At 36.9% G+C, this 15,172-nt stretch overlaps 1 protein-coding gene across 14 annotated transcripts in view; it reads right to left on the reverse strand.

The window, feature by feature from the left end:
• The window catches only part of PIAS2 (protein inhibitor of activated STAT 2), a 146,982-nt gene that overhangs the window by 34,364 nt on the left and 97,446 nt on the right, over positions 1–15,172 (reverse strand). For 8 of the 14 annotated variants that reach the window (XM_072829479.1, XM_072829482.1, XM_072829474.1 and 5 more), the window contains 2 exons: positions 11,366–11,403; positions 6,578–8,782 (listed from right to left, as the gene is read on the reverse strand). In XM_072829479.1, coding sequence (XP_072685580.1) covers positions 8,600–8,782; positions 11,366–11,403 — 221 coding nt within the window. In that variant the 3' untranslated portion in view covers positions 6,578–8,599. Of the gene's footprint in view, positions 1–1,433; positions 4,083–6,577; positions 8,817–11,365; positions 11,404–14,013; positions 14,188–15,172 lie in introns of those variants that run through there. The other 6 variants (XR_012032589.1, XM_072829486.1, XM_072829484.1 and 3 more) reach the window with 6 other exon arrangements.

Consider the following 15,172-nt stretch of genomic DNA (forward strand, 5'->3'; position numbering starts at 1 on the left):
CTTTTCTCCACAGCCTTGCTAACACTTCTTTCTATCCCCGTTGATTGTGTACCTCCACCCGCACCTCCTTCTCACATCTGGGAATGAGGCCATTCCACTTGGTTCTCAAAGACCTAAAAGTTAAACCATTAGATGAAACCTTTAAATGCTGCTGCCCAGCTGACACAACTGCACCCACATCCAACTTTCATTTGCCTCTCACACAGATCCCAACTTTCTCCTCTTGCTCAGTGACCTAGTGGTTACCAATAATCTTGGCCAGCTGCTACTGCACTACCCACATTCACCTCTCCCTTTCGGACTGTATCCCACTATCCAATCAGCATTTAAACATGAGACTCAAAGTTCTCTTATCTTAAAAAAAAATTTCCTCCACCATACACATTTCTATTAATACAGCCTCATCTTTTATCAGTCAGCCGCATGGTCTACACAGACACACTTCACTTCTGTACTTTGCAGTCCTCATCCCATGTCGACCTAGGCTTACCCTCATCATTCCATTGAAATTGTTCTTGGTGAAACTACTAGATATGGCCAGGCTGAGAAAACCGAAGGAAGATACAGATGATCATGACTCTTTAAATTCTAGGATGCATTTTCAGTCCTCCCCACGCTTTACTGAGCTACATCTTACAATCAATGCAATTGAAAGCAATGGCCATAGTTTAATTAACAGGTCTTTTTTCTTTAGTTCTTTTAATGGATACTTTTTATATTATAGAGGCTTTTAACTCCCCTAATACTCTGCTCTTGGAATGGTCTATCGTTTTGGACTCTGTGAGATTACTCATTTTCTTCCTACTACAGGTGTTCCTTTTCTAGCTCTTTTCTCACTCATTGACCTTTAAGGTTGAGCTCTCGCATTTTGATGGTTCCAACACTACCCATATGTTGTAGAACAGGCCTGTTTGCTCATCTAACGGCATATGGGCAGGACTTCCAGAGATGTCGGGTTAACTGAATGTTCCCATTTCAAAGTACAGACTCCAAAGACTACTTGGGTCAAGTTGTTAAACACCTTGAGAGACTGAGGTTGGTAAATCAGAATCACACCTACAACCATACCGTTTAACTGTGGCATACCTGGCCCAGATAACTGGTCCTGGGTATATAAATTACATGCAGAATTTCCCAGTCATATATACACACAGGAGGCTGGGTCTGCAGGAGGGTCAGATAGACTTTCAGGTTTAACACAATACCTACTTACACATTATTATCCTCAGTGTGTACTGTCCTACAAATTCCCCATTCCCAGTGCTTGCCTCTGTTAAGATTCTGGAATGCACAGAGTTCCTCCCAAATCTCAAGCACGTCACCTCTACCATCAGCCCCAAGCATCTATTTCCTCTTGTGTTCCTCTAGGTGAATGCCTGCTGCTCAGGTATTGAATTATTTCCCCTGTCAGCACAAGTCAAATACACCCACCATTTCTTCATTTACAAATATTTATTGAGCACCTACTATGCACCACACACCTTGTTAGGCTCCGGGATGCACATGAAATGAGATCACACCTGCCCTCATGGAGCTTACAATCTAGTAAGAGAAACAGACAATACACAGCAAGCAACACATAAAATAAACACAGGTTATGGTAAGTGCCATATAGAAATATAAACAGTGATAAGGATAGTTAGGAAATACCTACTTTTTAGATAGAATGATCATGGATGGCCTTAGGTGGTGGAAAGCTGGATTTGAAGCCTGTCTACCCACTTACAAGCTGCATGACCACAGGCAAGTCACTCACCCTCTCATGATGTTTCCACATTTGTAAAATGGAGACAATCATACCAAAGTTAACCAATGCTGCTCATTAACTGTTAATGATCATGAGAACCCCTCAGGCCCTTCTCATTGCCATATAAGGCCCTTTGTCATTTCTTACATACTTCACATTCCTTAACCAAAGTCCAGCTATTCTGAACATTTTCAGTTCTCTTGACAACTAATCAACTCCCATGGTCCTACTCATAGGACACTTCCATGGAATCAACTGCCTCATCTATGTGCTACCCTAGCACCCTCTATTTTGCCTTTTACCACTGCACTGTCATCTCCCTATCTCACTCATCTTTATTCTACTGAAGTACAACTTCGGTGAAGGTAGGTATTTATCTATTTCGTGTTCTGAATGCCTGATATGATGCCTGGCATGTAGCAGGATCTAATATTTGCTGAGACTTCTATAAGCCAAAAGCAGCAGGAGAGGTGAAAGACATGCAGGAATGAGGGAGTGTGATGGAGAAAGGTCCTGAAGAGGACAGGAGACAAGTCAAAAGCCCATGTGGCTGTCTTGGCCTCTGGGCCCACCTCATCCTCGGAGACTGGAATGAAGGAGAATGAAGATGAGCACATGTGGAGAGAAATAATGCTGACAAACTGGATTTTCTGAGTGCATTAGGAAGCAAAGTCTTCTGCGGAGACAGGCATGGTTTGAGGAGTGCATTTGTAATAATGGACAAGAATGGGCAAAAGCAGCATGCGATACCAAATCAAAGGATAGATGGGAAACCCTGAAGGAGGGATCTGGGGATACATTCAAGGCTGTAATAATGGAGCAGTCTAAGATGAACAAGAAGTACAGAGAAAACACAAAGGGTGAAATAGTGGCTGGGCATTTTGGTGCGAACAAGTATTGGAGGTAACCAAAAATCTCACAAGCTAGATTGTTGGATGGATTAACCATCAAAGTGTTGGAGACCAAGAATCTCTAACTCTACAAAGTTAGAGATGGCAAGAAACACCGAGTCAGGAAGTGAAGTCCTTCAGCAAATCCAAGGATGTGTTCAGGTGACTTAGCAAGAGCAGAAGCAGCAGTACAGCCTGCAAATGGGGCAGACTTCAGTCGGAGGCCTTGGGAGAAATCACTTACAAACTGCAATAGAGGACGGGCAGCTACCCGTCCACTTAAGTTATGTGGAATGTGAACACAGCCCACACTGGTGAGAGGTGCAGGGGGTGCCAGACTTCAGGTGACAAGGCAGTGAAGAGAAAAATCCAGAGAAAAGGTGGAGACACGGCGAGCATGGCTTAGCAAAGAGAGTGGATAGGCACCTGGGAATGACGAGATCTACAGAATGGAGACCGGTGAAAGACAACGAAGGCAGGCTGCACATCTTCAGACTGCAGAGTAACAGACATGGGCTTCAGAAACCTCCTGCTTCCCATCAAACTCCTCACTGCCTCCCCTAAATGACTAATGCCCCTGGTCTCCAAACAGCACTATCATCCTGTTTACCTGGGCTTGAGAAGTGGACTCAGCCCTCACTCCTGTAATCTGTTCATGCCACTGAAGCATGAGTCTTCCTTTGAAATGGCTCCAGGGTCCACTCCTTCCTTATTCCCATGGCCATCACCTAAAATCAGTTTTTACAATCTATGTCTAGATGCCCAAATAGCCTACCCGGTTAAGGCCATTTCCGTTTAGTCAGAGAGCTTTTGAGATAAGGTCTGTTTCAGATTCCCAAGTCCACGGAAAAACTTACCTACAATCTGTTCCTTCATCTTTAAAATGAGAACCATACCACTCTCCTTTAAAGGCTATTGTAAGGAATGAAATATTTTGGTAAAATTCTTAGCATAATGTCCTGTTGGTAGGTAAGAACTCTTGGTTTTTGAAAAGCTGATCAGGAGTCCTTGAAAGCCTGGGACCACATCTTGTATTCTACTCTATCCTACACACACATTGATAAGACATACTGAATATTCCAATAGTTTTAATAAATATTACTTAAAAGAGATAAGCTTTGAGAACACAGAGTGAAGAAGCTTTAAAAGCCATTCTGAAATAAAAGCAGTCTAGGAAATTATGTGGCATGCCAATCAAGAAAATAATACAACTTGAACATCTGAGATAACAACCTCATTTTCAGTTTTTTGGTTTTTTTTGCCACAGGGCTGCCTTTTAGAACACCAAGATGCCACTGGAAACACAAAAGAATACAATGTGAAAAAAGCAAAGCTTGGCGCTGCTTTTGCTGGTCAGCCTTACCACTTTTCCAGTTTGGGTTGGACTGCCTTTGGCTCAGGAGATCCTACTTGCTTTGGGGAGCTCAGAAAGCCCAAAATGGAGCCTACAGAAAGAGGAAAAAAGAAAGCTGGCTACTAAGGGCTGGCCCTAGGTACAAATGGTTTTTAAAAAAAAAGTGTCAAGATTTTCTAACTAAAAATGGAAAATATAATCTGACAATAGGCTATTTCACAGGGCAAGTAAAACTATGTGAAAAATTATTTGGATATCCTTAGGCAGGTATTATCTGGAATATGTCAGACAGATGTTGTTGAAACTCAGCCCAGGAAAATCTTTGCCAATTATTTCCAAATCAGCCCAGCTCACTGGGGGGGTTAGAAGGGGAGAGGGACTTAGTGCAGATGCCAGCAACAAGATGACTGTGCATATTCTTGGAGAATATGGTTAAAGACTTCTTCTCATATCATACAGCTGGAGTACACATCAGTAAAATCATTTGGAAAAGTGATATGAATCAAGATCTACAAGTGTTTGTATCCTTGACCCAGAAATTCCACCTCTAGTAATTCGTCCTTAAGAAATATTTTATACACAAAAACATTGACTGTAACTTTATGAGATGCAATATAAAATGTCCAATGGGGAAAGGTGATACGAATCATGACACATCCATACAATGGAATATAATGCAATTAATAAAAGTTGACAGTTTTTAATATGACATGTAGACCGAGAAAAAAAAAAAGACACAAATTATACTGAGAATGAATAAAACTATGTAAAAACACACACAAGTAGCAGAGACTGGCAAGAAATATGCAAAAATATCAAAGTGCTTATTATTTTGGTTATTTTTCTTTATACTTTTCTGTATTGTCTAAGTTTTTCCACAATGAGCATATATTACTGACATAAACAGAAAAAACAAAAAGATTATTGAATCAGGCAAGCATTAAAGAAGAATGGGCACTTTTATATAGCTTTATTTGTTTCTGCTAGGAATTGGGAGCGTGGCCCCTAGTAACATAAAAACAGGGCTTACAAACCAATCGTTCATTTGACAGGAGCATCAGACTCTTAAAAAAGCAGAGTAATTCTTAAATTGTTTCCCACAAGTTTCACCATATGTAGAACTGCAGCAGAAAAAAATGGTGAATCTGTCTGAATCATCAATCATTGATCTTAATGACAAGCTCCCACAGCACATGGATCCAGGGCCACAAAACACGTCACATTCAAGTTTAAATGGCACACTGCTCTGCATTTTTCAAAATGAATAAAATTAGCAAAGCAAGCATTTACTTTAAAAATGGGGGAGGGGGAGAAAACAGTTAAGTGCTTTTGTACCAACTGGAAACTAGAAAGAAATGAAAAACTTATCTGAGAATTAAACTAATGCTTTGTAAAAGTCAAGTTTACTTAAAAAGACAAAACATAACTAATGAATATTTTATTAGCAGAAAAAAAACAAACTTGGTTACTAACTGACTAGTGTCCAGGACTGGTCTGAAGGCAGAATGCCTGAAAGGTATCAAGAAGTCAGAAGAATCTCTGTTGAATACCACTTCACCTAAAATCCAACATTTTAATCTTTTCTTCAAACTCTCTTTAAGAGTCTACCAGAGGGAAACTTGTTCTATGTCAAGAGTTATGGCTCAACTTACTTATACTTACAACCTTCCCCTAATCACAGGATTTCCATCCTAGCTTTCCCAAAGCACATTATAAGATAAATTCCACATAACCTAAATTTAATTCTATTATTTCATTTGGCCTTATAATTATCCTATGACAGATGCCAAGTATTTTACTTTCTGGGCAGAAATGGAAATTACAAAATCCTACAGTGGCCCACCTAAGGGTCAGAAAGTTAGTGAACATAAGCAGAGTTTAGCTGTGAAGCTATATTCAGCACCAATTACAGTGTCAGGAATCACCAAATCAAGGAAAAGCCCTTAACATTTCTCCGTGAATGAAGATAAAAACCACAGGCTGCCTCCTCAGTGTCTTTAAGAGTAGACTAGCAGCTGAGGTCAGCATTCCTTTCCTTAAACAAGACACTCCACAGAATCACTAGTTGGCAGACGTCTAAATAACAGCTAAGACAACATCCTCTGAAATTGCATTACACTTGGTTAAGCAGAAATCTGGGCAAGCAAAATAAACTAAGTCAGGGTCTCAGTAACAGTATTTGGTGACCATGCAAAAAAAAAAAAAATATATATATATATATAATGACTTAATGATCATGCTGTTGTAAGGCAAAAGCATAAAGAGAAGTACTCACCTTCAAAGATACATACACAAAAGCCCCAATTTTAAGATTACAAACTTAAAAGTGTATTTTTAAAAATGTTAGTTGCCTGTATAAATTAAAATTTTATATAATTTCAGTGTAAAGCACCAAAAATGAACACTAAAACTGTTCACATAAAGTAGTAAAAAAGAAAACAAAGCACAACTATAAAAGTACAGAGGTATCGGTTACAAGAACCAAGTAAATAAACTAATTTCTATGAATATATTTTCATTTAACCTTATAAAACTTTGTTGATTAAGTGGGGGAGTGGGAGTCTGAGTATCTAAAAGGTAACAAAATGATAACAAATATACATCATTTATTTATTAACAAATGATACCACACAAATCAGGGTTATGTCTTCTATCTGATTACAAAGTTAGCAGAAATTGCATCTGTATTTAGAGCAGCAACATAAAATTTTACTAGGAAGAAATTCTCTATCTGAACCAAAGGCCTGTAACACGGATTGGCAATCTAATGGCCAAGAAGGTAAAACTGGTAATGATGGTGCAACTACTGCAAGAAGATTCAGGTTTGTTTCCATGTTTTTAATAGTAAGCAGCTCTCCAAAAGGAATAATACATTAAGTAAAGCGATGACGTAGCCAAAGGAGGGATGCCATAGAAAATCACATGAAATTAAATCAGTACAAAAGGAGTATAGCGTCCATGAAAACTTGAGGTGTTTAAAAACAAAAACAAAACCACCCAGGCAGTGACAAGTCAGCTTCCTGGGGTTACACCAACCCAGAAATAATGTAACAGTATCCCTATTCTAACTGAAATTGGTACTCTTTATCTGGGCACTTCAGTCTGAGAAATCAGGTTAGTCATTTTTAAAAAGGGTTTTATTTTTAAAATAGATACAGTTAGGGAGAGAAAGGCAAACATTAGAAAAGTATTAATTCCTTGAGAACTCAAAAAATTTAGAGAGCCAAATGAAACAAAGGGAAATACAAAATGTGGATTGAAATGTTTCTCCAAGGGTAAAACTCGGTCTCCTGAGGGATTTAAAATCAAGCACACTCTGAGTGAGCTTCAAGGTGAGCTGTGGGCCCATCCTCCCCAACCCTTCCTTACTTTAAATTCAAACATCTCTAACTCTGCTTGTCCAAAGATTTCCTTGTAAAAAAAAAAAAAAAAAAGGAACAGGAAATCCGATGCAGTCCCCATGCCTTGCAGTGGTTTGTGTCTTCTAATTAAGTTTGAAAATCATCAGAGACTGCACTGGTGAGAAATGTGACCAGAGTTCTAAATCCTGTTTACTTTGTGTTACTAAAATGTGAGAAGTTTCAACAAAGATTTGTATTATTATTCTATAAAATAAATGAGCTAAAGAAGTTCCTAGGAAGAGATTAAAACTTTGTTATTCCCACCTCCCCCAAACCTGTTTTTTCACTGCCTCGAAGCTCTCAATGTTTCTGGCCAGTGTGCACAAAATTCTAATGAACATTCTAGCCACATGTCACTCCAAAAACATTTCATTCAACATTCAATGGCCGCACAGAATTTCTTTTTCAAAAAGGCAAGCCTAATTTTGTAGAAATCTCTAGAATGAGAATGTACAATTACCAAAAATAACACATATTATGTCAGGGCAGAATCTGCAGTGTTCTTCAGCACAATCACTGACAAAGAGCAGCCGAATCCCAGAACTTCTCTCTGCAAGTGCTAGCAAACAACATCAAAGTGTAAATGACAACCAGGGAAAAATGAGTAACAAACACAAAGGCCATTTTTCTTTGATGGAATTAGGAAGAACAGAGGAACTGCAGGAAGAAAAATGGAGCCCAAGCTCAGGCCGCTTAGCAAGACTTCATTACTTTGATGAAACAGAACAAATCTCCCGTGGAAAGGACTCATTCAGCAAACATGACTTCCTTCCATGTATTTTTCCTTCACATCAGGTTAAACAAAAGTTGCTGTCATTTTAGAATCATTGATTACATCTTTAGCTAGAAAAAAGTTTACTTGAATATTTACATAATTTTATTGCTGTTTATTACAACAAAAAAAATTTTAACTGATGTGTGTGTAGAATCCATTCAGTAACATATGAAATTGAAATCCATCTCTGGAGAAGATACAGTTATGGCCAAATGTATCTGATGCTCAGAGTACAGCATGAGTAAGAAAAATCCTCGCATGTCATCTGGTTCTTGCTGCCGTCATCTGTGTTCATCTCTCAGAAAGCAAAAGAATCCATTTGACATCAATAAATATCAAAGTAATTGTTACCAAAAAAAATAGCTTCCACGGACCAGAGATCCAAGAAAGAAGTTTTGATGAATGATTCCTAGAATCGAGTGAAGTCCTCCTTTAGTCCAATGAGATGATGTCAGGAATGTTACTTCCACTGCTGGTTATGACCCCTGTCTCACTCCTGCTGCTGGATGAACTAACATGAGTACTGCTTTCATGGGGGCTGGTGGTGGTGACAGACGTACTGCTTGCTGTTAAGGGTGAGGTGAGACTATCCAAAAACATAGGAGGACAGTACTGCTTGAAACAAACAATGATGCCGATGAGGAAGAGGCTACATTGATTTTAAATAAAGAGACTAGAAATTGTTAGATATGCACAAGTGACAGCCACATATTTAAATCCCAGTGGGACTTAGAAATTTCTCAAAACTTCCCATCTTTGGATGGAAGGTGGCATGAATTTAGCTATTTTACTGTATTTAGTGAGTGCAACATCGTTTACATTTTCTCAAATCTTGTAGAATTTTCGGTGACCAAATATATAAGTACAAGTACCAAAATGTCCATAAACCAAATTACTTAATAGTAAGTATTGATCCCACAATTATGACTCATATACTTAACTTCCAAAAGAATTTGCTCACTAAAAGTGTTTACACTAGGTTTAAATCACATCATAAAGGCTAGCAAATACTTCTAATGGTATTAAGCAAAAATGTCAATGCAAAATTCAGTAATTCTTTCAAAACTTAGTATCAATCAGACCCTTTAGGAATAATGTTAAGACAGATCATCTTAATAGTGCCAACTGAATCCTTTGGACATACACAAAATGACACGTAATCGGGAGGACGGCATTTGTTCTAAAACAGAGACTACATGGTAGAACTATCGTATCCCACATAATCACAAAATTTTGGAATAAATCTTAAAGGAGATCTAATCTAAGCTAATCTTCCTTGTGAGACTTGATACCCACCCTCCAAGAATTCGTTTTTCAAGTTTCCTTACCATCTTGATCTCTGACTCCCAAATTCAAACCTGAGTTTAATACTCTTACATTGTCCAAGAGAAGTAGAGAGACAGGAGCTAACAGCTTTATTTTATGTTTTATGAGTGTTTTATGTGAAAACAACAGCACTGGCTTTAGTAAAATAAATGAGGTCTAATATGTACAAGTCCTAAAAGTCTGTCTTTAGATTAACTGTATGAAAGAAGATCAGTTACAATATCCTATCAATATCATCAATTCTACAAATTTCTCAACCTATTATTACAGATACTAAGTTACCAAACAGGAACTGAAAACTAAAGCTGTTTTGACTGCACCATCTTCCAAAAGATCTTAAAATACCAACAAACAGCCCCAGGCTTACTCTGCCAGTCAGCAGAAGGGCAACAAATAAAATTCAAGCTCCCTTTTTTTAAAAACGTAGTGTTTAGGATGGATAGGGTCTTGGTTTATCAATAAAATGAATGCCATGCACAAAGACATCAAAGGGATACTGGCTAAAGGGGGCAGGGAACAGGGAATCATTCTTAAAGAGCTTCTAGAAGCTCTAAAGAGAGCACAACTGTCAGGTATTAAACTTCTTTAAAATCAAATCCATTCCAATTTTCCACCAATATTGGGGAAAGAATCTGGAAAAAAGCCCAGAAACTTCTAACAAAGAGGTGCTCTCTCATTTATAAGATGAATGCAAGACACCATAGTCCCGCTATCAATAGGCCCTGTGAATTCTCGTAATACTCGGGCTGCAGCCATTTTTCCTCTATCTCTATCCTCCATGGGTAACCGGCACATATCTGCACAGAGATGACAGGGCGCACGGGCATCATGGATGTAAAGGAGAACAATCTAAGGATTCGAAGGGCAACTGAAGGCGCAACCTCATCCTTCTACTGGCCTACCAAGTCAGGCAGCTGGACACTAAGCATGCCGAACAGCACTATGGAATCAAAACCCTCTGGGCTCCAAAATCATTGTTAAAGGAAGATTCTCATAAAAATCAGTAACATTTTAAGCCTGAAGAATCCATTTCCTAGAAAAACATGTACTTCTGGTTATACAATCTATTGATGTAATAACAAAGTCACTCAAGGTGAGAACAACTCCTCATTCTACACATTACCCTGGGCCCAAATCTCCAGTGCTATTTCAGGGCTCAGACACAGAGAACTGACACGGGGGACTGCCACGAGCCTTGGCAGCCTAGGAAGCAGTGGGGTGTGGGTCTTCCTCTGGCCCTCCCTACCCTCAGCAATTCTCTCAAAGTCTCTCTGTGTCCCCTTCCCCTTCCGCTTCTCCCACGCCTTTCCCTCCTCTGCTCTGCCTCTGCTATCCACCTATCAGTCCAGGTTTACTGCAGGTCTTCAGGTCGGGACTCGGAGATACTCGAGTTTCTTATCGCTGGCAGAGAAAACAGGAATGACGGATATACAGCAACTTTAGATTGGGGCATCCCTAAAGTCTGAATCTGACTGCCTCTAAACACCAGGAAGAGAAGCGAGCTAATGATTCAAGTCTGTTGAATTGGCTTCCGCTCTTTTTGACATATAGAACAAGTGTTTCACAAATAATCTCTGTAAAGTTTTAACTTCCAGTCATCACTGCTTCCTTTCATTTTAATCACTCAAGTGCTTGTAAGAAATGAACTAAATAAAATACAATTAAAAATTCAGGTATCAAGTCAAAATACCACAAATTTTAAAACAGCAACTTTATTCCTTCAAATAAAATTGTGAAATATTTATAGTCATTCCTTTCCATCAAGTTAAGTAACTGAAAGTTGACTGTCCTGATTTTATGCAACTGGTCATTTTTAGTTAGTATGACATAACAATCAAATACAAATTAGTTGCTTAAATTCAGGATACATACCTGGGGATCAACTGGAATAAGGGAAAGAAAATCCAAACCTAAAACAAAAATGCTTTGTTAATAGTTGTCTCATATTTTGGAGACAAGAATTATTTCCCAAAATCATTTTGTATTTCATGAGTCATAAAACATTTGGGTAAGTGCTTACCATTCTGCCAAAGAGATGTTTGATATTACAATCAGTGATATTTAAAGTTCATAAAACTCCAAAATGCACATATTCCCCTCATAAAACAACTGGAAAAACCACCTCCCAGGGACTTAAAAGGGACCAGTCCAAAAATTTCCAGAGAAGTAAGACTAGTCAAAGCAAACTTTTCCCCTTCATCACTTAACAGAATGAGAAACAATAAAAACAGTAAGAAAATGATCTGGATTCGGATCATTAAAAAAAAAAAAAAAAACATACTTAGGCACTTAAGATACTTCACATTTATTTTTTAGAAATACACCACAATGAACTTCATCTAAAATAGCACTTCTTAAACAGATGTCTGTTTCATGGATTGCTCTCTGTCAGCCTGTCCCCACATGAGGAGTAGTACACAGTTCAACACTCTGCACAAAGCAAGCACTTGGTTAACTGCTGCTCACTTACAAGTCAAATCTTAGTAGGGCTTAGTGGGTTATAAGCTAACATTTTCTAAACCAAAGATCTGGGATTCTCCAATTATGCTTTTAGAAACAGGAGTGTGGAATAGTTTGCCCAGTAAAACCATTTGGAAGTATTAAAATTATAACAATAAATAATAAAAAAATTTCAAGTCTGAAAAGTCTAGCAATAAACTTCAAGATCAGTTTCACCTAAAACTCTCTAAATTTCAAAACATTAAAAAAATTACTAGGTATAGGTCAGTGAGACAGGCCAATTTCTGTTCAATTCTATGAACTTATATATGCTGGCTTCAACGTCACCTCAAATGTAACAATCATACAGAATAAAAGTCTGATATTAGACTGTTACTCAAAATAGAGTATTCGTGGAAATGATATTTAAAATATTTAATAACCAGTATGAATAATTTATACCTCTTTTAAAGTATATTTATTCCCTTATAATCACTAAGGATATGATAAAAAGGCTTATCAAGTGATACAAGCTATAGCACCAATCATTTAAAAGAAATAATTTAATTTCTAAAGCATTTTTAAAAACTGTTGTTGTTGATACAGTTTTTTCACTCCATATGCCTATCACTAGCTGTAGGATACAAGGGAGTCTAGGCAACACTGGACAAAGGGGATCACGATTAACTTTTCCAATGACTTCCCCATAATCAGTAGATGATACATCTCAAAATAAGCTGAGAGTTTCTCTTCACATCAATGATATTGGTCAGTAAATCCTCTACTTCTGCTGAACAGTAATTCAAAATGTCTAGCCCTTATAATACCTTTAAAATTTTATATATTCAACATTTCTGTTATTAAGTCACAATTATAGTTTATTGGCATTATCCTTTAACTGACTTAATTTTATTAATTTGGTTTTGCTTCAAATGGTGTTAACATTTTTAATAATAGCTTCAGCTTTTTATAGCCTACTTAATTTTATATGTTCAATCATTTTTAATGTTTGTTGAATCACTCAGTCCATGTGAATAACTTAAACCTCTTTTATAAAGCTAAAATATCTCTTGCATTGTGTACTGAAGCCAAATCACTCAAAAATGCTCATTTTCTAAATGTTTAACTATTCCCACTTCTTAACTACAATTTAAATAAATACAGTCTTGATATAATTTCTAAACTGTGCAGCTCCAGCACTGGAAGCTGCTCATCAAGGTGCAAAGATTCTTCACATTTTCATTATTTCAATTCCCAGCTCTTCAGATGTACTATAATTCTCTTTGATGATCATCTCATGTGCCAGTCAATTTATACCGATGAAAGATTTAAGACATTTACTTGATCTGTATCTTTTGACACCTTATCCAAGGATAACTGAATATGATGATCCATAAAATGCCATGGCACAACACCTAGAAATGTTTCTTGGTTTGGCTGAAACTCCTGACTATGCCCCTAGCATTATTATATATACCCTCCATACAAAATCCAATGTTTTAATGTAAATATTTCTCACTGAAACCATTTTTTCTCTAACAGTAACACTGAAATTCAATAGATTTCAGATGTTATTCCTTCTGACAAAAAACTTTAAACTACTATCAAAGTCTTGCATCTTACATTTTAAGCATACTATTAAAGCTCTGATATGAAATAGATGGAGTTTCACGAATACAGATTAAAATGTTACTGCCTTGTTTTGTAGTTTAGTAGAATGCTGTTTTCTTATTTCACCTTAAGTTTCCATTGCAGCATGTTGTACTGATATATTTTTATGCCCACCTAAGTATTTCATGATTGAAAATGCTCAATTATTTTTAACTAAAAGCAGGCAGTGTTAAAATTCTGATCGTACATTCTAAATGTTTTAGTAACACTGATGATAAAATTGTAGTTTTTAGGTTTTAACTGCTTCTTTATGTGAAATCTACTCTACATATCTTATTAGTAACACCACATTTTCCTTGAGCCATGAACTTTAACAAAACATGATTGCTACAGGATTGCTACATGGTTAAATATGTAAATGTTTAGCACTTCCCAATTTTAATGATACAACTTTTGAGCTCCATTCGCACCTGACAATATGGCACTAGAAATAATAAGGCAGTCATATTTTTTCTTGAAATAATCAAGCTGTTTTCCATTCCATAAATACAAATTATTTGTTTTATTTTGTATTCATTGTTGCACAGTATCAGGAGATGTTCCAAGCTGCGGTTCATTATTAATATCATTTCTTCTTTGTTCTCCTGCAGATTCAGAAGATTCACGTTTATGTTTAAAAGGAATGTTAAGAAATGTATTAAAACTTTGTCATCTCTCCATTCTTGATGTTCTATTTAATATTTTATTATAAATTATTAAATTTATAAATATCAACTCTGCACATTAGGACTGATTACATAAAAATTATGCACAAAAATAAAACCAAAATAATTACTAACTACAAAAGAGCACATTAACAATAAAACCAAAGTAAAAGCTAAACTATTTAGATGTAGTAATTGCTACATAATTCATACATGATGATAAACTGGTAATTCTTATAAAGTACAATTGATCCTATTCTGTTCCAATTTATCAACTGGTAAGAAAGCATTTCAACACTTCAATAACCAGTAACCCCACACTGGTTTATACTGGCCAAATATCAACCTTGCATATTAACTTTAGTTTCTTAATACCAGCTTGAAATGTATTTTACAAAATACACAGTTAACAATCTATTGCTTCTTAAATCTGCACATTTTATAGTCTCACTTTATGCAAATTTTGAAATAATGTAAATTCTCCAACAAAATTAAAAATTCATCCAGACTCACAGAATGTGAAAACTAACAGAGCAAGTGATTTGTAAATTGTGGCTGTTCTATTCTTAATGGCCAGGGTCACTTTAGTAAGGTTTTTTTTAGCATTAATTTGTATTTCAAGAGCTTTAGGAAAACAAATCCTTCCATAATGCTTGTTTATAACACATACTAAGATGACACGTGAACACTTTTTAACCTCATTTAAAACTAGCCGAAGTTAAAGGAAAACACGGCAGCTAGGAATCAAGTACCTCTGAGTTCCGTCAGTCTTATGGACCACGAAACCATCTCTGTACCTTAGCATCAAGTTTTGTACACAACGAATATTTTTTAATTGGTGCCGGCTGGGCTTAACAATGTTTTAAAATACCAATTCCCCAAGTACACATGAAGTAAACATAGTTAAGTAGGCTTTCTGAAACTT

Source organism: Canis lupus, chromosome 6 (genome assembly GCF_048164855.1).
Source record: "Canis lupus baileyi chromosome 6, mCanLup2.hap1, whole genome shotgun sequence".
NCBI lineage: Eukaryota > Metazoa > Chordata > Mammalia > Carnivora > Canidae > Canis > Canis lupus.